We start from the raw sequence: 26796 nt of genomic DNA, 5'->3' as shown, positions 1-26796 counted from the left end.
TCACCTTTTATGGCAAGTATAGGTTGCTGAAGGCCTATTCTACCCCCGATCTTCACGGGTCAGCTAGGACAAGAAATAAACAATCCCTATTTTAGTCATCATTGATTTTCAATGATAAATTCATGTAATTTTCATCACTATTTTGCCCTTAACGCCCAGAGGTACCTGTTTCAGCACATAGTTGAGACTGAATATACTCTGCCTTTGAATATTTACTAGTATCTATAACAATGACAAGAGAATACAAGTTTTAAACCTTGGCAGTAGTTAATTTTCAACAAAATATCCTCCAAACTGTAAGATTCAATAAATCTGGTGACAATTGAAATTCAATTAACAAAATCCTTCTATATCAATATAAAAAATGTTATTGAATAAGGCGACAATTTATTTATTTCTTGGTTTACGGATGCACCGCTCTTTCAAAGTCCAAATGTTAAAAAAAAATAAAAATGAAAATTACCCTTTTTTTACCCTCGATTTCTCGGCTCGGACACGATGTCTTAATGCCAAAATAGATATATGCATAAGAATGTTTTGTCACAGGTCGTAACCTAGCTCTATGCATCCATAAAGTTCCATATTTTTAATATAGATCGCGATTTCATGCTTAAACGTTCAGAATAACATGATTTAACTCAAACCTTTCGCCAAAGTCTGAAAATTACCGTTGCTGTAATTTGATTGGCTGCCTTAGGTCACGTGCTTAAATTTGACCAATCACGAACCTTGTAGCAGATTTTGTCGGTGAAACAATATAATTTTTTTTTAATGTATACTGACATGGCAGCCTTCGACGTATGTGTTATTCATACGAAGCTTTGAAAACAGAGGTATTTCCTCATGTTAGTGAGCGGACATCGGGAAATGGGTGATGACAGATATTATTTGTAATTCTTTTTAAAATAACATTCCAACAACGTAAACAAATGAAAATAAAAAAAAATGGGTAAGTGGATTTTAAAAATTCTTATATTTGCCGAAAAAATCGTTAAATTTGCGCTTCATTGGTCCTTAATCTGGATGTTATGAATGTTTTAGCTTACATTATTTTTATTTAAAACAAACTTTATTTAGTTGTTAATGAATTATTTAAATAATGTAATCCACATAACTTTCATATCTATAAACAATAGGATTAATTAGACCTTTCAAATAGTGTATGGCCAAACATGTAGTAGCAAAGATGTTAATTTCAGCAGATAATTTCCTTGATAAATGTTGGCTCCATTTATCACACAAGAGTCTCTGGGAACTTGGTGTCACAGCAGTAATCTTCTGGTTGGCTGGTGTCGAAAGAGTTAAACATTGCCCATGCTGCCAAAATAGCAGCGTCTTTCATGCATTTCCATCCATGACATGAATATTGTTGTGTTGCCATTTGTGCACAAGCTGAGTGCCAGGGATATAATAAAATGTTCTTGAAAAATTGAGTTATTTTACTTTTGTTACGCCAGGATATTTTTTTTCATACCTACCTAACTTTTTAGGACAAAATTCAAGTAAAGAAAATATGAGAGGCTTTTTTTTTCTTTTTTTTAAAATTGGCCTGCCTCACTTTTGAAATGAGTTTGAAATCCGTAAACCAAGAAATAAAAAAAGTGTCGCCTAAGAACAGATGTGTAATCATGTTATTAAACAATAACATAATCTGGAGTGACATTTATGAATCCTAACTAAATAGGATGACCTCCAAGAAAGGGTTTAAGTACAACATCAAAGTTGAAATTAACACTTAACTTGTCACTACATGAAATTGAACAATCACGAAAAGTAATCTAAGTTAATCAATGACAATAAAAATTGAAGACAAGGTCATTCACAAGTATGCTGTCTGAGTGCATTATGACAAATAATGACTTAATCATAATGGTCTGTGACCTCTAGAGGTGCCTTCCTCATTGCCAAGGCATGTTTGTCGGCGGAGAATAAAGACATTCAGTTGAAACCTGTCACTCTTTATCTAATTTTTTAATTTGACGTTTACACGATATACGGCTTTTCCATTGGACGAGAGGTCGGTCACATGACCGCGAAGTTGACGTTCATAAGTGTATGAACGACACAATTTGACTTTCATACGTTTTTCATGAGACCGTGTTCTTGAAATGACGTAAACACTGATGGACTACTTCCACATTCCTGGGGAACCCCTGGGAATTCCCTAACACGAAAACATACATAAGCATTATTTCTGATCATTTAGAACCTTTTATCTTGGTCTCAGCATTTCAGTATACATTGAGAAACGTAAGAGAGCTTGACTGCATGATTGTTCACGAATTTCCTCGCTACGGCCCATCCTAATGAACAAATGAAAAAATGCACATCTAAACTATCGTCAGTATCGACTCGATCTGTGTCTAGGCTGACAGTGACCGTCTGCAGCAATCTACGAATTTACCTTGGTGTCTGTTTGACCCATCTTTAATCACCTTTCAATAATCGGTCAGTTGATCAAATATGACTAACACATGTAACCGCCACAGGTTCATTAACAACTTCGGAAATCCTCCCGTCACGTTTATTGTGTCTGCCATTTTGACGTCTTGTACTTGATGTAATTTATGTATTACGACACGCTGTCATTGTGACTGACTTACTGAGGTAATTCATTACAGACCTTTCTCATCTAATAGGGATATTATATGAACACATGTGTTGCGTAAGATGTTTCTGAAGAGGAAGTTCTGCATCCATACACTCATGTCACCTCTCTTTTGGGGGATCTATTTTATTCCGCGATATAGCTGGTTGTTGTTTGGCTGTCAGTGTAAACATGAAGTCACACATACTAAATAAAATTGTGTTTAGATCTTGGCCTACGTCCTTTGAGGAAAGAAATTGTGATACAAAATTATAAGAATTGACTTTCACTTTGTCGCAAGCTCCGACGTTCATACAGTTTGGCCCTCACTCTATGCAGGTTCATACTCCAATGAACTCACACAAAGTGAAGGTAAAATTCTTAAATATACTACTCAAAAGAAACTAAAGAACACCCGATTCTTTCACGTGACTATAGTTAATCTGTCTGGCCATGATCAACTTTTTATTTGTTTGTTTGTTGTTTAAAGCCGCACTCAGCACTATTCCAGCTATATGACGGCGGTCTGTAAATAATCGAGTCTGGGCCAGACAATCCAGTGATTGACATCATGAACATTGATCTTCGCAATTGGGATATGATGATATGCATCAACCAAGTTAGTTAGCCTGACCACCTGATCCTATTACTTGCCTCTTACGACAAGCATAGTCGCCAATAACGGCAAGGATAGGTTGCTGAAGACCTATTCTACCCTGGATCTTTACAGGTGGACCGATTAACCATTGTAATATGAAAAAATCAAGTCTTCTTTAACTAATTTTGAGAGGTATAAACTGTACTTACAGATATAGGAGGGAATTAGATTTGACAATGACTTGAACAATAGCTATATCACTGCATGTCACAATAATGGGTTTGCTGTTTAAATCTCACTCAGCATTAACAACGACTTGTAAATAATCGAGTCTGGACCAGACAATCCAGTCATTGATATCATGAGTAACGATCCATGCAGTTGGGTTCAGATGACATGCAAATGACCAAATCACCGAATCTGACCATCGGCAGCCAAAAGTCACCTATTACGATAGTTCTAACACAGAGATACCATGGGGCTTATGTCAGAGTAATGTGAGAGGAGCTGACCTGGAGTGAGGGAAATTATTGGTGAACTGACGGGGAGGATCATGGACTGATATAATCAGGGTGAAACTGGGATTCAACCCCAGGACTCACTGATACTGATAGCTAAAGGAAGCAACTTGTGCCTCTACAGACAACCAAATGGAAAGTAAGGGACCTATTGTATAGTTGGTTGGTTTGTTGTTAAACGCCGCACTCAGCAATATTCCAGCTTTATGACGGCAGTCTTTAAATAATCGAGTCTGGACCAGACAATCCAGTGATTAATATCATGAGCATCGATCCACGCAATTTTTCGGCAAGCATGGGTTGCTGAAGACCTATCCTACCCGGAATCTTCACAGGTCCCTATTGTATTGTGTCATAGGGGTATATCTGGTCACCAATGGATTGATTTTTGAACTGATGTGTGCTTTTAGAAAAGTCTACAAAAGTATGCTGTTTGATTTACAGTACTCTCCTACATTACCAAATGGCTTCAAAGCAAATTATACTCTTACCATAGATAACAATTTCTTTCTTAATCATTTACCTCCAAATCAGAAAACTTAATTTCATAAAAAGTGACTTGAAAAAGGACTCTAGATTGAGAACATTAACAAACCTGACCCTGTGAGACCCAAACCTGGTGGTGAATATTGCTTAACTCCACAAGGGGGGATGGGGTAGTCCAGTGGTTAAAGCTTTTGCTCGTCATGCCGAAGACCTGGGTTTCGATTTCCCACATTGATACAATGTGTGGAGGCCATTTCTGGTGTTCCCGCTGTGATATTGCTGGAATATTGCTAAAAGTGGTGTAAAACCATACTCACCCACTCACTTAACTCCACATCAGTCAATTTGTTTGTTTGTTTGTTGTCAAACATGGACCAGACAAAACTATGATTAATATTATGAGCAACCTCCCCCCCTGTCGGGATATGATGACACACAACCAACCAGGTCCGGGGGAGCCTGACCACAACATCCATAGTCTTGTCTTCTACAACCTGCATAGGTTGCTGAGGAATATTCTAAACTGAAATTCCTACAGGATTTATCAACAAAGAGAACAGACATGGGTCTATATCAATCAATCTATTTTTAGTTGAGAACCCTGTTGGTTCAGATCTCAGTATCTTAAACAGTGTAGGATGATAAATGTCATGGATTTGTTTTCTTAAAACTTTACAGATAGGACATCAGCCTTTAAAGTAATGGACCTCAGGGTCACTTTGACCTGAGTGAGGACAGACAAGAGTAGAGATGGGTATCTGATCTGGTCCCCAAGCATATCCTGTCTGCGGATTCTTTCCGGTTCCAGCAATACATGTAGGTGAAGACTGCATGAAACACTTGACTGTTCCAGACATCAGGTCTTCTTGGAGTTTTATATGCCCCATATATGTTAACCGGATCTGAATATTTCTGCCAGGCAATTCAGGAAATTTAGCTCTACCTGCATGAATGACTCCAAAGGCTACATGAAGAATAATCCACTGCGATCACTCGATAGATAGAGATTAAAAATGGGCTTTTGTTTCTCCTACTCCCAGCATATAAAGTCCACTTCCAGCTTGGGGAAACAGTGCAACGGTGAGTGAGTGAGTGAGTTGGGTTTAACGCCACTTTTAACAGTATTCCAGATATATCTCTGCATGCCAACTTAATGTGGGAGGAAAGCCCGAAGTGATGCAGGTGTCAGACGTTTACCACTTCAGTGAAACCCACGAGGACGGGTATGGTGCTTATAAGCCTAGAAACATAATCTGGGCGAACTGGGATTCGAAAACCCATAATCAAAGGTTTCTGGCGTGCCCAAGGGATGCAACTCTGCACAGCGAATCGCGGCACCTTTGATGACTGGGCCACCCGTGCTCCCAACAGTGCAATGGACACAACATCCTTGTTGCTGCGATGTGATGGGAGTCAGCTGGTATTTGTATCATGTTGAAATTATACATTGTTCAAAATGACTTCTTGAATCTACACACACAAGACCACGCTGGCTCCTTGTAACACTGATACCTTAATCATATCTTGGTTTCCCCAACTCTTGTCAAGTTTGTTGAAGTTGAATGAGGTCCATTGGTCTGTCCTTGAAAGTGAATTGGTATGTCAACCGTTCTGAAGCTGTTTGTAAACAAAAACCCTGAGCTTAACACGGCACTGCTCGCCTTATTCCACTAGAGGAGTTTCTGCTCCAGTGACTACACAGTGGGTGTAGGCTTATCACATGACCAGACTTACATATGACAAAACACACTTATTATGAACTATGAACAGTCAGGCCTAATGCAAGCCTTGGCTTCATACAGCCGAGACATTCATATTGTAATCTTGGCCTTGATAAATCTAATCCAATGAAGCTGGCAGTTAGTATTTAGTGACTCTTTCGTATATAATAATCATGACTTTCTCTTCAGTCTGCTTCTAATGAAAACATGACCGAAGTGAGATACTTCGCGCAGTGCTTGGTTGTTGGCTTCACTGTGCGGAGCTCAGAATGACATATCATCATCCCTATCTTAAGTGGAGTAGCATATATCTGGACAATGTATATAGTCCTCCGTTGATAGACTTGGAGAGACGGATTTCCAGCACAACTACATGGAATCTATCTCAGCTGGCAAGGACTATTTAAACAAGCCTATCAATACACTAAGTAAGGATAAGAATTTATGGATGTACAACTTCTTTATTACAATTAAGAGCGACGTTTCGGTGTAGGTTCTAACACCGTTATCAAGCAAGTGATTTACAGAGTGCAGTAATCCTTACTTAGTACTCCAACTTCTAAATGCCTATCAAAGAAGTTATCAATACACTGCCACGTGAGTCCTGCACCATGACTGTGGAATATATTTATTTTATGGAAAAAATAACACAATCTAGAAGCGTATACAAAACAAATCTAGCCAGCTCTAGCTAGCTCTATTCCACAGTCTATGAAATCAGCATAGTGACATTTTTTTTTACGAGTCAAGAAGGATATTGTGTAATGTAAGATTTCATAGACTAAATGTTAGTCTAACTGCCACGTCAGCATACTCAAGTCCAAGAGGCTACTCCATTCTCAGAGAAAAACCTACAGAATTATGGGTTTACTGCCCTGACAGTGAATTAGTTTGGGCAAGGAATTTTCAAACTTAATTTTGGAAGGGTAGATAATCTGTAATTTTGTTGCAAGTAGGTTAATCTTCATGTCATATTACTCAGTCATTTTAAGGCACACATTAATTATTTTTCGTGGGCCCACAGCCCCTACTGAAAAGCAGCTGGTCTAAGAAATAAATTAAACATAAAAATATTTATTTTCGATATGTTTCCTGCAGCTAGTAATATAGAACCTCTTATACAATATAAAATGTAATATATAAATTCCATGTCTACATCACTATCAGTGATTCAAGAGCTCATCTGCAGTCTTAACGACAAAGCAGAAAAACTTTCATTTAAATAAATAAATGACATATATTTTGAATTTATTTTGACCGACCTTGTGTGGAAAAGCTGTAATAAATCCGTGGAAACACATAATTAATAAAGGGTGTCTTTACTGAGGAAATGCAGACAAATGTCAGATTCCTGATAGCTCAAGTAGTGTATTGTTGGGATTATGTCACTTCAAATTGTTTCTGATATCATAATACATAAAAAGTTAATGCCAGAGATATTTCTTCTAAAACAGATTCCATTTGGTTCAAAAGGCAAATTATTGGTGAAAATGATACAAGTATGATCACTGAATGGATAACGTCATCTTTAACTATCATCTACAATTATTTGTGACAATCATTTTAAATGACGTCAAACAATGAAACAATTGATACAAACTAGCCAATCAGCATGAAGCAAATTTTTAATGCTCAGCCAAAATTACTGAAAACAAGGCAAAGAGTTAGCCGGGAGATTCTGACTCCAACATATTTCTAAGTTTAAAACATGAAAAAAGCAATACTTTCTCAGAAAATTAACTTATCAATAAAACTTTGCACTGCACTTCTACTGGTATAGAAACTGTACCCCAAATTGGAAAAGAATCCATGAAGTAGTTTTCAAGTTATAGGTCGCACAAGTATTGAAGTAAAACAAACATTCCAAGTTCAAAACAGTAAAACTTCATATTGTCTCCAAAAATCCACTTTGCACTGCACCTCTTCTATTAGCATGGAAAAGGTTTGGTAAATTGAAAACAAGTTATAGGTCACACAAATGATTCAGTAAAAAGATAAAACAAAGCTGTATTTTTTTTCTGAAAATCCAAATATTGAAATCAACCTTTGCACCATACCTCTCATATAGTCTCACCAAGTTTGATAAGAATCTTTGGAGTAGTTTTCAAGTTATAGGTAAGAAATGTCCTCGAAAGTTCAGACGGACAGAAGACAGACAGACGGACTCCGTATCCCTAAGGGTGATTGTTATTACCCGTTATTACCCGTTATTACCCGACTTCTCCAACCCACACTGAGATATGAACTCCTGCTTGGCCAGTAACTAGTCAGGCTGGAATGTCATTGAAGATTAGCAAAATACACAATTTGAGGAGTATACAAAAAGCATGACATAAAAAAAAATAAAAAATGGCAGTTAGTGTTCAATCACAAACAAAATCAGTGTCCTGAAATCAATGCCGGGCAACATAATCAACTGTATGTCAGAATCCACTTCAAGCTGAAAGAATAGACACCTAAATCATTGAATCGTCTGCTGGGGTATACGCAAGCAGACATCTAACTTATGGTTGTGGGGAACAATTCACGGAAATGCGGGCAATTATTAAGAAGCCCATCCTTCCTAGTGAAACGATTTGGCACTCCCGGCATGATCTTTAAATAAGTACTGACTTGCCGTGTTCTTGCCATTCACATCAATTTTCTCCTCATTTTGACTACTCGATCAGGGGTCTCCTCATTTTGCTGAGAGGAGTCTCCTCATGATGCCACCACCTTTTGATTAGACTAGGTAAAGCAGCCATGCATGCTGATTGGGTGAACAATAGCAGAGAGCAGGGTTCGTATCAATTTCATATTAGCTTTACACATCCACAGAATTATCCTCGTAATTGAATAAACCTCGGGAACCACCTGAATGCCGACAATAGGTGTCTCTCCTGGTCACCTACTGATCGGGGCTCATCTAAGGGTCCAACCCTTTGATATTCAGGGAGCCTGTGGTTTAATAAAAAAAGTTATTTGTTTCAGAAATAACACAGGAAGATAGTCGCTCGTCTTCAGGTTTTCCCCCCCAAAATTTATTGTTCACTGGACATGTATGTCCTGAAAAAAATGAGCTGTGATTTTGTGTGTGAATAGTTGGACTCTTCCTTTAACGAAAAGAAACTGTGCCCTTTTTAGAAGCAGTAACCAAACAAATATCCATATCCATCCAGAGCACTTCCGTAAAACCAATAAACAGTGTTTTCCTCAAAACAACAAACAGTTTATGTGTTACTCTGTTGATTGGCATTAAGGAAGTTCAAAGGCAATAAAATAATTGAACCAACAGCAGTTCACTGTATGTGGAGAAGGTGTCAACAAGCTTGACATCAGTGGGTAGAACTCTTGACCCCATCAGTGATAACTCACTGGATGCCTATTGTGTAATTCCTGTTCTTTAAATGACATTGTTATGTAATTGTTACAACTGCTGCTCAATAAACCGTGTTTATATTCAAGTTGGTATTTCCGCTATTCAACGTGTTCAGTGAGGCAGTCTTATTGTTGATAACCATTTTGGAAACATAAATGCAAAGTTAATTAATGCTCGCAAAGACCACTCACATTTTTCGCATTTAATTCACGCTCACGTTAATTTCAAGATTTACAGTAATCCCCAGGGCTAGTAGAATTTCAGGCCTTTGTTTGTTGTTTAACGCCGCACTCAGCAATATTCCTGAGCTATGTGACAGTGGTCTGTAAATATTCAAACCTGGACCCGACAATCCAATGATTGACATTATCAGCATCAATCTAAGCAATTGGGATACAATGACATGCATCAACCAAGTCAGTAAGCCTGACCATCTGATCCTGTTAGTCATCTCGAAGACAGCGACTCACATCCTTCACAATGATAGTGGGATGAGAAATGTTCTTTGAGTTGAGTATGCAATTTTACACAATATCACAGCATTCTGTAATTACTCTGGTCATCGGCCAGGCAATCCGTGGTTGCATTATCAGCCATGTTGTCAGGATATTTCTATCCTTGCTTTAGACAGCAGTTACGACAATGATGGGGTACTTGACTGTTTACAAGATGCTGGAAGATAGCAGGAATATTGATGACTGTGTTAGACAACAACCATACAAATCCCTCTTAGCTTGGGGAGGTGAGATGGAAATAATGTTGTTTTGTTTTAGCTCTATAATGTTATATTTTTATTTGACATGAAATTGTATTGGTGGGTCGGTTTGGAGGGAAAAGTTGAATGCTAATTATGTCTAAAATGCAAGAAGTTTAATTTTGGACAGGACCAAGCACAAGGAGTATTCCTTGCTATTGTACAATCTGTCCATTTGTTCATTGCAAAATCTAAAAGATTTAAAATTTAAATATGTCTTCTTATTGATTACATCAATCTAATAGGTATTTGTATGTGTGATATTCTGGTATGCTGTTTTGTTTATGTACCGATAGATGTATTTGTGTATTTGTTGTAGACTTGTGTATTCGCAGCATAATATTTGCAACAGTAGGTACAATTAATCTAAATGTATTATTTTATGTACAGTTTACTCTTATTAATTGTTAAATTTGCTTTGTAGGGAGAGGTGTTTAAATAGGTTTAACCTCTTCACCAATCCCATTCCTTTTTGGGTAAATAAGTATTGTTTAAATCAAGGAGTTAGAGGCCATAGAAACAATTATTGTTTTATTTTCTGATATTATTATTATTATTATTACTAGAGGGGAAGGTTGGCCATACCAAATGACGTTAAAGATGGTATTTGTTGTTTCCCTGCCTGGCACTCATTATTAAGGGATAAAACAAAGACTGGTTGGCTAGAAGCCAGCATAAAAGGTCTGATCAATCTGGACATTCGACTACTACTACTACTTATACTACTACTACTACTACTACTACTACTACTACTACTACTACTACTATACTACTACTACTACTACTACTACTACTACTATACTTCTACTACTACTACTACTACTACTACTACTATACTACTACTACTACTAGCCACTGACAATGGATGATGAATAAAATCCCCTTCTTGTGTCTTTCGACATCAAATCAACACTTTATTTAATTTTAAATCAAAATTATTTAAATATAATGCTTCAGAATGACAATGGACGATGTAAAAAATCTCCTTGTGTCATTTGATATAAGATATATCAACACTCACTGATTTAATTCTAAATTAAAATCATTGTAATTTAATGCTTCGGAATGGCAACTGCTGATGAAAAGAATCTCCATCTTGTGTAATCTGACATCAAACATATCAACATTGGTTGACAGAAGTACAAAATATCCTCATCCAGCCTCCTACTTCAATCGATGCTTGTAATAATCAATTACTGCTCCACGTCCGACTATTGATATCAAGAGTAAGAATAATAAACAGCACAACAGCACAACATGAATAAATTCTTGATTTACAAACACCCGCAAAAGGTGGCATTAACTTGACAATCGTATTGCAGTTTAACACTCAATGAAACCTGATATTGATTACACATAGCACTCATGTGATTCGTCATTCTGTCATAAAACCATATCTCTAACCCAACCACAACCCTATCAGAAGTCATCATAGCCATCACCTTGACAACAGAAACAACAGACGACATTCAAAAAATGACAAGTTTTATGCAAAGGATATACCATTTCTGAGGGTATTTATGATATTCAATACACGCATCCAGGGGATAAGGGTCTTAAATATCATCAAAACCCGAGGGGAAATGTTTAATCAAACCTACAAACCCCAAAAACCATTTATCAACATTTTTATGTTTCAAACATTCTTTAAATAAACCTCAGGAAACAGGGCGTAAAATATCTGTTGTTGCTGGCGTACAGTACTTGAAAAAGACATTGTTAAAAGCATTGTGATTTATCAGCGCCTGTAGCCTAGTGGAACGAAGGTTGCGTGTTCGATCCACAAGAATATGAAGAAAACATTTGTCATTTCAATTTACATTTCATTGTGTTCAAATGTAAAAATAAATTTCTGGCGAGAAACATTCAGCCGTTACAATCTAAACAGAAGTTGTATTGATAAAATCTTGGGGTATTATAACATATTATATAGCAGATATGCTGGGGATATCATATAAAATCCTGTGACTATTACAACATCCCTGTTTATGAGATTTAATACGACTGGAGAACAATAGCATGACTTCACTGGAGGTATATATAAGGCTTTTAAATACAGGGCTCGATTCAGCTATATTATTCCTGCACCATTGCAACCCATTACTGACAAATGCAATCTGATATTTATGTCCACATGCATGTAAACAAAATTTAAATTTGCATCAGACTTAAACCCTTACTTGTCCACACAGCATCAATTGTGGAACACTCTCAATACCTTCATAAGCTTTATTTACCATACCACATCCCTAGTCCGTGTACTATGTGTAACTTGTCATCCTTTCTTGGGCTTGACATCATCAAACTGTGGGCACTTCAAGACTATGTGCACATGTCCCTTTTACGTTTTACAGCCATGCAGCATTCATTTATGTGACATCCATTGTTTCAACTCTGACAAATTTATGGGACCAGGGTGCAACCTGGTATTGTCTGGTGCAACTAAGTTTTCATGTTAACAATCACCCGTTGCAAGTTAAATCAAGTTCCTTAAATCAAGCCCTGAAATAATAATGCCATACATATATTTCTTTAGGTTCACAGATATTTTCACATTTTTTTATTTTGGGTTGGTCAAAACATTAAATAACATGATCCTCTTATCTGTTTTAGTTTTAGGTGTGGGTCTGGAAAAATAAACAGTTTGCCATTGAAATTTGTTTGAAAAGTTACGATGGCTTCTGTCAGTGTTTACAGCAATATGTCAACTATCAATGTTCCAAGTACTGTTACATGTTACAAATATTTATCATCCAAAACTGGCTCCCACAGGAGATATCGCTTGGGTGAGATCAAGCGATATCTACACTGTAGATATCACTGCAATGAAATTGCATCACAATGCTTTGCAGACCATTGTGACATCACTGGTTACCATGACGTCACAATCAAATGACATCACTAATGGCTCTGCTACTGAAGCTGTTAGCAGTACTTTTTACACTGAAAACACTGCTAATTACTGTCTAAAAATTGAAAAAGTTGGAAGAATGATGTTGGATGATAAATAAAATCTCACCCTTGTGTCTTTTGATATCAAATATATCAACACTCGTTGATAAAAGTGTCAAAAATCCTCGGCAAGCCTCGGAATTTTTCCACTTTTATCAACTCGTGTTGATATATTTGATATCAAAAGACACTCGGGTGAGATTCTCTATTTATCATCCAAAACTGGCTCCCACAGGAGATATCGCTTGGGTGAGATCAAGCGATATCTACACTGTAGATATCGCTGCAATGAAATTGCATCACAAAGCTTTGCAGACCATTGTGACATCATTGGTTACCATGACATCACAATCAAATGACATCACTAATGGCTCTGCTGCTGAAGCTGTTAACAGTGCTTTTTACACTTAAGACACTGCCTATTACTGTCTACAAACTGAAAAAGTTGGAAGAATCTTGTTGGATGAGGAATAAAATCTCACCCATGTGTCTTTTAATATCAAGTATATCAACACTCGTTGATAAAAGTGGAAAAAAACCCTTGGCAAGCCTTGTGTTGATATATTTAATATCAAAAGTAACCAAAATATTTTATTTGGATTTAAAGGAAAAAAAAATAACCCAATAAATATTATATTTTTAATTGCAAAATTTGTAATTTATAAACAAATGAGAAAGAAATCAATTCCACATTTTAAACAAGTAAAGTGGGAAATAATTGAATATTATGAAGCTACAAGATCTATTGCTTTCTCAAATTGTAAACAAGCTAAATTTTTCACTTTTTGGTCTTCATTCCACACATTATTCAAGAATACCAAGATATGATTAAATACTACAATTTGTCTGTTATTCTGTATAGAAACCTTATATATAGATCTACCAGATGTACCAGAGAAACAAACTACTGAATGTACAACAAGGCGATTTGAATATATACCATGCTGATCTTCATGTAATATGTTCCATGTATACTTTGTATTTGAAATGATGGGAATAAAAAAAATAAAAAAATAATAAAAAATATTTGATATCAAAAGACACAAGGGTGAGATTCTCTATTTATATATTTTTCAATTTGATTATCATTTTTAGGTGTGAATCATTAAGAGGGAGCCAGGGGAGGGAGGGTCCTACTAGATAAAAACTAAAACACATATTGGGAAGGATCATGAAAAAATGTACATTTTATAATAAAACAAAGTGCTTTTGAATTTTGTCTTTTTGAGGAAGGTCGTAAAAAAAGCGTACAAGGACACGGGAAGGGTCATCCAAACATATAATAGCACTAGGGGAGGGTCATTATTTTCAGTACATTAGTGCATCAAAAACCGCTGACCCACCCCTTCGTTAATTAATGACCGGTCCCTTATACGTTTCCTGTCTCCTGTTCGATGGTAGACTTCAGTGTCAAGACTCAGCTGTGGGCGAGTTAACCAATCAATGGCAGGCGAAAACATCCATTCACAATAGTGTATTGACCAGTAAATATCCTTTGTTGGTTATTTATTCCATGCTGACTTTCAATACCTCCTTCGTCGTACGCCAGATGTGACGAGTGTTGAATTTCACATGGAGATCAACGTCAAGGTGATGTACTTAGTCATGACTTACAAACATATACATCAAGGGCGTGGAGTCATGATCTTCAATCATAGACCACAATATTAATTTTTGATTATTCAATTTTTTTTTATATTTTCATCCTTAACATTGTGAAGTGGGATTGGTGAAGACAAGCTCATAAGACTGAACTGAATATGAGAGTGAGGTAAAATGGAGTTTAATGTTGTATTCAAGAAGATTGCACATATAGTGATGTGCATTCATGTGTGGTTGCTTGTAAGAGTCGATATTTATGCTCAGGTTTTAAAGCGTTAGTCCACTGAGATACCATGCAGCAGTTTACCACCGATACCCATACTGTCTCTGAGTTGACTATCTTAATGATGAGTACCAGCTCTTAACCTGTTTCGGTCATGATGACGCAGACAGGGATCGAACCACCAAGCTTCCGCTCTCCAGGCAAACCCTTTATATACCAAACCAAGGAGGTGGTCCAGCACACTGAATGTGCTATATGTGCTCTGTGCTGCCATTACTAATAAGTACCAATGTACAATATGTCTTTTGACTATCAAAGAGATTCTTGTTTTATCAATACTGCTGTGAGTTGAATTGTGTGTCATGGCAATCTGTTTAGATCCTCATTTACCTTGCAGTTGTGAAACACTGGCATGTGTTTAGAGTCGGACTTGTATTATAATGATGATCATGACCATCCTGATTACATAATAATAACTTGTAAATCAAGAATTCTAAAACAGCCTATGCACTCCATGTTCATAATAAAAGGATATGCATCCAGTACGCACGCATGTACAGAATAGACTCAGACAAAAATATTTTGTATCCCGAGACGCACAATGATATTCATTAATTCTTGACAAGAAATATAAAAGTCCTTTAATTAGAGTAAATATCAATTCTTACCTTACAGTACACCATTTCACTACTTTACATGACACTCATATTTTCTACAGGGATTAAAATTAAATATTGGGGATGCCCTAGTTTTGAAGGTTACATCAAAACACTGCTTTCTGACTTTCAATACACACAAAGTCATCACAGAACTGATTACGACATATTTACTTTTGCTAAACATTGCTAATCCCAGCTTAAGAAACATTCACAATTTTCTCGCTGATCACAAGAACAAATGTAAAACATCTCACTCACTTATAAAAAAACCCTTATCATGAAAACAAGCCATCATCTGAGTATTTACAATGTCTGTGTAACATAACAACCCTTGTCACAGCACGAGTAAACGCAATAAACATGGCCTTCCGAAAATGTATGATGTCCGAAAACATATGATCCGACCTTAAATGTTCATATATTTAAGATATGTAGGTTTGTTTGTTGTTTAACGCTGCACTCAGCAATAATCCAGCTATATGACAGCTGTCTGTAAATAATCCAGAGATTGACGTAATGAGCATTGATCTACGCAGTTGGGATACGATGACATGCATCAACCATGTCAGTGAGCCTGACTACTCAATTCCGTCAATCGGCTCTTACGACAAGCAGAGTTGATTCTTTAGACAAGCCTGGGGTGCTGAAGTCCTATTCTAACCCAGTCCTCATGGGTCTGTATGGATATGTAGTATGTGTGTTCATGATTGGCTGTGAGACTTTTAATATAAGGCACTCCAGGATAATAATTCCTGTTACACTTCCTGTTATGTAGGAGACTTTGTTTCAAATATGCCTCTGCAGTGAATGGGTACCTGGTAGGATGAGATGGTAACATGACTGTTAACCTTGTGTTTCATGGGCAGCTTGGGTTGTATACTCCCCTGGGAGCTGAGAATGATAATTTAGAGCGCATTGAACCACTGACCAGGGAAACAATGGTTTCTAGCACCAACAGCATACACTTGGTGAATGGAATCTGGCGCATCATAATTGGACTTTGGCATTCTTTGTATTAAGACTAATAACCTGACCCACTGAAAACCATAGGTTCACTTAAAAAGTCCTTTCATTGTCTCCATCTGTCCTATCAATAATTTTGCACAGATATTCTCTTGCTTGTGAATGTAATTTGATTGTATGGCTATTATTAGCATTGCATATATGAAATTGAACAAAATGTTTTTTGAATGGCTCCAAGGTATTTTTCAGCATAGAATGGAGACATAAAATAAATGTTAAACAAAAATGGTGTTATTGTAACACAATTACACATAATTTGAAAAAACATTATCTAATCACACATTCAAAACACAAAGATTGCTACATGTCTGATGTTCTCCCTGATATACAGTTAGTTTCGAGGTAAATAGTATTGTTTGTATTTTCAGGTCCAGATGGGACACTGCCAATTCCAGAGTGGACATAGAAACTGACCAAAGTCTTTCGCGATGAATATCAGTAACGAATCCCAGGTGGCCTCCATGCTGGAACACATCAGCTATGACTACATCGGTCCAGCCATTTGTGTGTTCGGCATCCTCTGCAACATCCTCAACCTTCTAATTCTCACAGAACATTACCTAAAAGAGTCCCCTTACTCTTATCTCACCGCCATGGCGTCTGTTGACTTGGGTGCTTTGGCCTTGACCTTCATATACTTTGTGTTCGCTCGTAACCAGCCATTCAGTTACTACTGGCGTTTTTTCGAGGCCCACTTATACTACCCTCTTGTAAATATCTGTTCCAATTCCAGCGTCTGGTTGATTGTCATGCTCACTATCGAACGATTCCTGTTTGTTTGTTACCCCATCTGGGCCAAAATACACTGTAGCAGAACTGGCGCCAATGTAAAAGTTGCCATCATCATTACCTGCATTGGTATCATAAACATTCCAAGATTCCTGGCTTTCCGTGTTGAATACAAGTTCAACCCTGATGACCCAAAGTACTACCTATATTCCACTGACTTTAGAAAGACTCAGTTATTCAGCATCATCAACTGGTTCTACAGCATCATCATCAACTTCATACCCCTCACCGTGCTCTGCATCTCCAACGTCTACCTGGTATATGCAGTGCAACGAGCAAAACGCCAGCGCCAGGTTCTCCACATCCGAAACAACAAAGAAGCCACATGGAACCGAGAACAAATGCGTCTTACGATAACCCTCATCAGTATCGTCTGTCTGTTCATCATCTGTGTCATGCCGTCTGCTTTTGCCGACCGTCCAAGTGCGTATGCTCTTTTCGGTAATGGACGTCCTATTGGTGAATTCCTTCGATCCACGCCATACAGGATCCTCCAGATGATCTCCAACATGCTCATCTGTTGCAACCTGTCACTCAACTTTGTCTTGTATTGTGCTTTCAATAACAAGTTTGTGCGAGTATTCAAAATGATGTTAAATCGGTGGAGGAAGTCATTAAGGAAGAATTCTAATGGCAAGCAGTTTCAGAAGGTACGAGTGAAGAAGACTGCACTTAATGGGAACATTTCCTTGTCCAGCACTGCGGCCAGCAGCCAAAGTTTGTCCCAACCTTCTCGCATGACCACAATGGCGTGAAACAGTCGATAGTAGACTCCATACCTATGTGAACAATAATCAGTCATGGCCCCATGGCGTGAAACAGCCTTTTACGGCAAGAATTGATTGCTAAAGACCTATTATAACCCGGATCTTCACGGGTCTGAAACAGTTGACACCCATGTGAACAATAATCAGTCATGACGACAATGGCATGAAACAGTCGACACCTCCATGACTGACACGGAACGATCAGTCATGTCCAGAACAACGTGAAACAGTCAACAACCATGTGAACAATAGTCAGTCATGACCCCAATGGCATATAACAGTCGACACCTCCATGACTGACACGGAACAATCAGTCATGTCTAGAACAATGTGAAACAGTCGACAACCATGTGAACAATAGTCAGTCATGACCCCAATGGCATATAACAGTCGACAACTCCATGACTGACACGGAACAATCAGTCATGTCTAGAACAAGGTGAAACAGTGGACACACACATGAACAAAAGTCAGTTATGACCCCCAAAGGCTTGAAACAGTCAATAACTCTGTGACTGACACTGAACAATTAGTCATGACGACAATGGAGTGAAACAGTCAAAGCCAACAAGAACATTAATCAGTCATGATTAGGCAGGGCTTTACTTATAAAACAATCAGTGCTCCACATTAATGTGGATATATAGTGACCTTTACATAGGAAAATGATAGGTGAGCTATGAGAAATATTAGTCAAGGGGACAAACACTAGTATTACTCAGTAAGGCGGGTCATTATCATAATGGTCAGTTTGAATCACTACAATGTATACATTCTTGTTGGTAATTTTACCTGCCCCAATCCAATCAGACAATGTATCGGGACCTCACAAAGGGCAGTTTTATTAAACATGTACATGATAGAGAATATTACAGATTGTGTGTTTTTTGCTTGTGTTTATGTTTTGAGTCATATCATTATTTACAGATGCCATGCAATGACAATCAACAATCATTGCTTTCATTAACTAGTCTTACAGAACACCTTCTTGACTTCAGCAGGAGCTGTTGACAAGTAACTAGTCTTACAGAACACCTTCTTGACTTCAGCAGGAGCTGTTGACAAGTAACTAGTCTTACAGAACACCTTCTTGACTTCAACAGGAGGTTTTGACAAGTAACTAGTCTTACAGAACACCTTCTTAACTTCAACAGAAGCTGTTGACAAGTAACTAGTCTTACAGAACACCTTCTTGACTTCAGCAGGAGCTGTTGACAAGTAACTAGTCTTACAGAACACCTTCATACCTTCAACAGGAGGTGTTGACAAGTAACTAGTCTTACAGAACACCTTCTTGACTTCAACAGGAGGCAACAGATCAATAGCACTGAACACAACCTTGACGGAAGGATCTAAGGCAGATATAAAAAATGGTACAGAACAATGAATGTCCATCTGGACAGAGTGAAGATGCACCCAAATTTATCTTCCCTCGGATGTCCTCAGATCTTTGGTGTAACAGTAGCAAGCTCTTAGATCTGATATGAATGAGATTGCAAAACTGGTTTTCACACCCTGTGAAAAAAACCTGCTATTTCACCGATTCATAGTACTTGTTCGAAACAAATGCATTACTGTACACAGATCCTGGGATAATGTTTATCATAGAGTGATAGCCTTTGCACTGAAACAAATGGCTCATTTTATTTCACTGACAAAAGATGTGTTCAGTGTTGTCGTTACACATTTTTAACGTACTACATCATGTTGGTAATGTCATGTACTTATTCAAACAATGAATTCAGTCATCTTTAGAGAAACAATGACCATAAACTTTTGAATGAGATGATTTTTCATTTCAACATGAAGGAAATTTGAAAATTTGAAATTTGTATTCCTAAACTTTTCTTTTTTAAAAGAATTGAAATTTTGGAGAAAGGGAAAAGGGAGAAAAATAATTCTAAATGCGAAATAATTCTTCACACTTTCGTGTACAGAGTGTATATATATTTATAAAAGATAGATCGCAAAGAACAATGAAGAACGAAGTGTGGTTTATTTCACGATAGAACATTGTTCTATCATGACTGGATTTCTGGAGATTCGAACATGCGTTCGCAACTTGATGACGTCATATACTGGACATCACATCCAAAAGCGGGAGACTGATATGACAATCATCACTGGAAAAAAGGTACAGGTAATCGATGTGAGGTTGTGAGAATACCCACCTGTAGACAAAAGGAACTTGTCCAACATTGCCGAGGTTAGATTCTATTATCAAAATACAGGAAAATATTTTTAAAGCTTGTACATTTCATCATTGTCCTTAAAGAGGTTGTACATAATGTTGATATCTTATATAAGAACTAAATGACTCGTGGTCCTTGTTTATCGTACAATAAAACAATGATGCACAGGGAGAATAAACCACAAAGGTCTGCGCTCCTCATGGTTTATTCTCCCTACAGAGTTTTATTGTACGAAACATAACTCCCACTCGTATATTATTTCTTAAAAACGATTAAATTAACTCAAAAGACAAGTCCTTATTTGATCAAAGTGAGAGTGTCTTAATGAAACTCCTTCTAACTAATGATATAACGTATCATATTATATGTGGACTGCACTGTACAAATTATTTCACCTGGTATTCTAATTTATCTGCCTGTCCTCCAAACAAGGATTGCCTTGAAATAACTTGTGTCATTTGTTAAACACTCTGTTTTGTTGTGTTTCTTTTTGTTGTTGTCATGGTTACTGTTTGTGCACATGTATATATGATGAGAAACACAAACGCGGAGTACAGGTACTTTCAGGGTTCGAAACAAATCCTTATTTTCACTTGCTGCCATCAACCAAATGCTAACAGTGGTAGTCAACAAAGAAATGTCACGGAATCCTCACAAAACTTAACTTTATATGGGCAAACCTTCAAGGTCAGGTTGGTGTTGGGAGAAGGGGTTTAACACCGTGTTTCAAGACTCTTGTACTTATATAGCAAGGGAAATAATATGTGTTTCCTACTTCGGCCTATTCAATAATAGACTGTACCTCATTTTGATATTTGTTTACCCGTTTATCTATAGTGAGTAAGGGTGAAACGATACACCGATATTCCAATGCATCGCGATACTTGACCCACGATACGATATACGATACACGTGGGCCCATTTATCGATACGCCACGATACGGAACGCAAATCTCAAGTAAAGCGTTTCCTCGCTATTGTGCCTTTCAATAAACCGCTAACTTGGTTATAGCGCGCGGTAACGCATGGCTCCCCAAAAAGTACTTACATTTTTAATAAGCTCAGGTTTTACACCGACATGTTTTTCCCCATCTCAAAAAACATTATCAGCTGATCCCCGCAAGCACATAACACCGGAAATACCTGTCAGCAAATCCGAACTGAAGTACGCAATTAAATACCATTACTATACTATCTTGTTATTAAAACGTGTTCATTATATATCTGGAATTGTGTTTGTAATATATTTGATTAATTTTATTCAAAATGTCATTTAATATTGTTTTTATTAAGTTATGTAAAATCGTGTGTGAAGAGATACTGCAACCACGGTCAGATTACCGCTTTTGACGTATTGAAACGAACTTTAGTTGCTAGAGAATGGATACATATATTAAAAATGCCATACTTTGACTCCTTAAAAGTCATGTGTGTGGCAATTTGGCGAATATATGTCAACATAAAGTTTTCGCAATCGAAATACATGTAGCACGGGAAGTCGCTAGGGTGACTGATCAAATTGTTCCATACGTAAAAATATCCTGCAACAGCAATCACCAGTACCAAAATGCTACACTTGTGGTTCTTATAACTTGAAATATATATATATATACATATATAGTAAAAGCTGCAACTAAGGTAACACGATATTGGAATATATTATTCCTGATAAAATTCTTTGAAGTTGTATCACCGGTGGAGTACATTAATTATTTTCTGGTGTTCGAACTTTGAATTGTTTTTAAGGAAAGTTAGAGAAAGTTCCAACTTCAGTAGTCTTGTTATCATAAAATAATTTTGACTGTTCCAAAATCATGAAAGGTTCAATCTTGACATGCTTTAAGTCTTGTTTTATTTATCATTGCGTATCGAGATACGTATCGTATCGTGACCAGAATATCGAGATGCGTATCGTATCGTGACCTTCCTGTATCGTTGCAGCCCTAATAGTGAGGCGCCACAAAGTTATGCAAGCGCCATAGAATACTGACAACACCGTACTGGTGAGATGAGCCACAGTGCAACTCGCGAAAATTAAGAAAAATGTTTAAGTGAAACTGTCAACACATATTTTGGGAGCCCAAAGTAAGAAATCTTGGTGTACTGTGTTTCAATAAGCATGTTCTACCTAGTGTAATAAGATATGAAGTCAAATGTGAACTCAATGTGGTCTGTCAGATAAGTATATTTTTGATACAATTTGTTTTTTCATAGATAAATTGATTGGTTTTACCATAATCATGTGAAAATTCTATCCCATTTGAAGATGCGTAATTTGTTTCTTGTTCTTACATCTGTTGTACTTTGAAGATAATACTCTATTTTCTTTGTAATTGGCTCATGTAATACTGGACATAATTAACAATCATGACGTATAATTAGCAGACCATATCACCAGCAGTAAGTCAGTAAGGTTTTTGAAGTCTGCAAATGGAGATCACCAAAATAATGCAGCCATTTTCAGACCACTGATGTGTAGCCTTGAAACAGTTGAAAGCATAATGAAGGAGTGATAGGTGAGGTGATATGGGGTTCAACGTTGCGTTCAAGATTATTGCCATTATATATACATGTAGCTACGTGCATGCACATGTGTGTATGGCTGCTGGAACAAGTCCAGACTAATCCCGATTTTATAGCGCTAGCCTACTGAGATACATCTTCCCGAGGCAAGAGAGTTAACTGACTTTAAAAGTCCAGTTTCCACCCTTGCCGAACTCGGCTGGAATTACTGGGCTTGATCGTAGTGCCACCTGTGTCTATTACCAGTTATGTCCCTTCTAAGCCTCTCCTATGGACCAATCAGATTCCACCTCTCGTATCACTTGCGTTTGCTTCACACAAAATGGTGGCGCTCTGTCAGGACAATCTGATGGATAATCAAGATCTATATTGTGATAAAACATCGTCTTACATCGCACCTTAATTAAAAACATGAAAAGATTTGGAACATATCTGCTGACGAGTTGGCGGTGCACATGTTTTGCAAATAATGCAATCGATCGAAATCTGCAAGGGAGTTTACGAACCAGATTTTGATTTCGGTGGGCGATTTTGATTGGACTATGCATGGACTCGTAAGTCCAGCCAAAACGTAACTCCATAATACCAGCCTAGTTCGGCAAGGGTGGAAACTGGACTTTTATAGTCAGTTAACTCTCTTGCCTCGGGAAGATGACTGACATACCGTGCCGCAGTTTTGACATGGATACCCCACTCAGACACAGTATACCGACTCTGAGCCAGCCGGTCCTTGTCTTAGCCTCTAATGCTGAGCATCAGACAGGGTAACAACAAGGACCATCTGTTAACATGTTTTGGTATGAAGCGGCGGGGATCGAACCCCAGAAGTTCCGCACTCCAAGGAGATGTTCTATCCACTAGACGACTGAGGTAGTCTGAAAGAGTACTAATTTTCAACTCAGAAGAAGTTACATTGAATGTAAATGTTGAAACAACTCTAGCTATACCTAGAGCTTTCCATGTTGTTTCCAAAATGATTTGACTGTTCTGTGATAACTGTTGTGTTATGTGATAGAGCTGTTCTGAACCAGTTTGTTATAGTACAATTAAATATCACTGAAATAAAGGTTGAGAAATTGTATTCTACTGCAATTTGTGTGTTCATTTCTAACAGATAGTTGACCCCTCCAAGACCAACTCAGTAATGGTCTGTGGATCCACTCTGGACAGACTAAGTAACGGTCTGTTAATCCCTCTAGACAGATCAAGGCATGGTCTGTAGATCCTTCTAGATAGATCCAGCAATTTTGTGTAAATTATCTAGGCTGACTGTCAAGGTCTGTTGAATTCTCTGGAGCGGCTGTCATCCCTCCAGACTGACTCCGTCATGGTCTGAAGATCCTTCTAGACAGATCCAGATATGGTCTGTAAATCCCTCTAGACAGATCCAGATATGGTCTGTTAATCCCTCTAGACAGATCCAGACATGGTCTGTTAATCCCTCTGTCTATAGATCCCTCTAGGCAGATCCACATATGGTCTGTTAATCCCTCTAGACAGATCCAGATATGGTCTGTTAATCCCTCAAGGCAGATCCAGATATGGTCTGTTAATCCCTCTAGACAGATCCAAACATGGTCTGTTAATCCCTCCAGACAGATCCAGATATGGTCTGTAGATCCATTTGTTTAATGTTTATCGCCGCACTCAGCAATATTCCAGTTATATAATGGCAGTCTGTCAATAATTTGAGTCTGGACCAGACAATCCAGTGATGCAATTGGGATACAATGACATGCATCAACCAAGTCAGAGAGCCTGACCACCCGATCCTGTCAGTCGCCTCTTATGACAAGCATAGTCGCCTTTTACGTCCTGTTGATCCAACTAACACAGCACCTCCTGGACCCTGAAGCAGTATACCCTGTGTAGACCTAGCTCAGGGTAAGTACCATGCCTATTGCTGTACAGGAGAAAAGTATGAGGCTCTAAGTAATGACAGATGGAAGCAGTTGTTAAGTAGAGCCACTTGTAGACGAAGGGATATTGTTCATCTCAACAAGTCCGCAGCTATAATTGGTAACAGGGTGTTTTGATGCTAATATTATGCTAACATTAATGCTAGGTCACCAAGAATCACAGAGGTGTGTATGTAATGTATGTGTAATGTAGTGTGTGTGAGTGTAGTGAGTGTGTTTGTGTGTAATGTATGTGTGTGAGTAGTGTGTGTGCATGTGTGTGTAGCATATGTGTGCATGTAGTGCAGGGGTCCGGAAAATTTAAAATCCCAATCGGACATTTACATTTATGCCACGCCCCCTTCAAACAGCGTGTTTTAGTACGACTTTGTACACACAAATTACAAGTTGTTACGTATTCATAATATGATGAATTATGAATTGTTTCAATTTAAATTGTTTACTTCACCGGACAATTAATAACAAATAATATCATTTTAGATATATATGGAAAACATACGTTTGTTTCTGTTATAATAACGATCTGTCAACGTTGTGAACGGTCTAATTAATATTCATGAGTCTGCTCAAGTGTACGCGTTGTAACATTTGGATCGAGACTATTATCCCATATTTGGTTATCATGTGACCTCACGGGAAAAGTTTTTTTTTTAAACTAAAGATTATTTAAAAACAAGACAGATAATATAATCATAAATCCTAAACTATCGTTGATAGCAATAGTTATTTGAATACTTTTTCATCTCTACTTAATTATTGACCATAAAAAAATTTGATATCGATCGTCACAGAAAGCAAAATGGCGGTCAATCAAGATTCAATATACGACTAGCTACTGAAAACAATAAAATTGGCAAATCCTCATTGTATGTCAACCAAGTGAAAGTCGTTTGCCACGACTTACAAAATGATCATTCAGACTTTGTGGGTTTGTCAGATCCACTCGACTGATCTGCATCGGTTGACTGGCTGTCGTCACGCTTTCGCTTCTTGTCTGAGGTTACGTATCGTAGCATTGTGAGGATAATGAGGTACATCGATGATGCAAGGTATTTATGTACAGTTGTAAACACATTTTACTCAAATTAACAAGATGTTCTCAGTAATAAATCCTCGATTAATCAGTGTCAACTCAGTTTATTGCCTATTACAGTGATTGACCGATTGGACTATCATTCTAGGTACGATGTATTTACAGCAATCAAAACAAACAAAGCTTGTCAGTGTAGATAATCTTCATTGTGTTACAATTGCAGACAGAAATTGCTTAGTCCTAACTGTTGATCATGTCCGGTCAAAATTTAAGAATGTCCGGACAATACTTTTTAAAATGTCCGGACAGAAAAATTTAAATGTCCGGTAAGCAATATTTTAAACCGGACATTTGAGATTCCCAATCGGACATGTCCGGCGCATATGACGGTTTCCGGACCCCTGATGTAGTGTATGTATGTGTGTGCATGTGTGTTGTGCATGTGTTTGTAGTGTATGTGTGCGTGCGTATGTCTGGAGTGTATGTATGTGTGTGCATGTGTGTGGTGTATGTGTGTGGTGTATGTGTGTGTAGTGTATGTGTGCGTGCGTATGTCTGGAGTGTATGTATGTGTGTGCATGTGTGTGGTGTATGTGTGTGGTGTATGTGTGTGTAGTGTATGTGTGCGTGCGTATGTCTGGAGTGTATGTATGTGTGTGCATGTGTGTGGTGTATGTGTGTGGTGTATGTGTGTGTAGTGTATGTGTGCATGCGTATGACTGGAGTGTATGTATGTGCATGTGCGTGTGTGTGTGTGATGCAGTGATACTAACACATACTCTTCAAATCAATTTTAAACCATACTCACTCACTGACTAAACCAACAGGGATTCTGGGTTATAGTCCACTGACCCAATAGGTCCAACAATGACCTGACAGCACTGACCTGGCCGGTCCAACACTAAACTGACAGCACTGAAACCGCTGGTCCAACATTAAACTGACAGCACTGACCTTGCCAGTCCAACATTAAACTGACAGCACTGACACGGCCGGTCCAACATTTAACTGACGACACTGACCTGGCTGGTCCAACATTAAACTGACAGCGCTGACAACACCGGTCAAACATTTAACTGACAGCACTGTCAC

At 37.8% G+C, this 26796-nt stretch overlaps 2 protein-coding genes across 2 annotated transcripts in view; one reads left to right on the top strand and one right to left on the bottom strand.

Moving 5' to 3' along the window:
- Positions 1 to 18925, top strand: part of LOC139454350 (probable G-protein coupled receptor B0563.6) — a 52438-nt gene extending 33513 nt beyond the window's left edge. Inside the window, exon 2 of the mRNA XM_071235990.1 lies at positions 16850 to 18925. Coding sequence (XP_071092091.1) covers positions 16910 to 18025 — 1116 coding nt within the window. The 5' untranslated portion in view covers positions 16850 to 16909 and the 3' untranslated portion in view covers positions 18026 to 18925. The remainder of the gene's footprint in view (positions 1 to 16849) is intronic.
- Positions 1 to 26796, bottom strand: part of LOC139454351 (probable ATP-dependent RNA helicase DHX35) — a 149047-nt gene that overhangs the window by 76262 nt on the left and 45989 nt on the right. The window lies entirely within an intron of this gene.

The sequence above is a fragment of the Haliotis cracherodii genome, unplaced genomic scaffold (assembly GCF_022045235.1).
Source record: "Haliotis cracherodii isolate W230 unplaced genomic scaffold, xgHalCrac1.p SCAF_10, whole genome shotgun sequence".
In the NCBI taxonomy this organism is placed as follows: domain Eukaryota; kingdom Metazoa; phylum Mollusca; class Gastropoda; order Lepetellida; family Haliotidae; genus Haliotis; species Haliotis cracherodii.
This window is presented reverse-complemented; position numbering and strand designations above follow the sequence as displayed.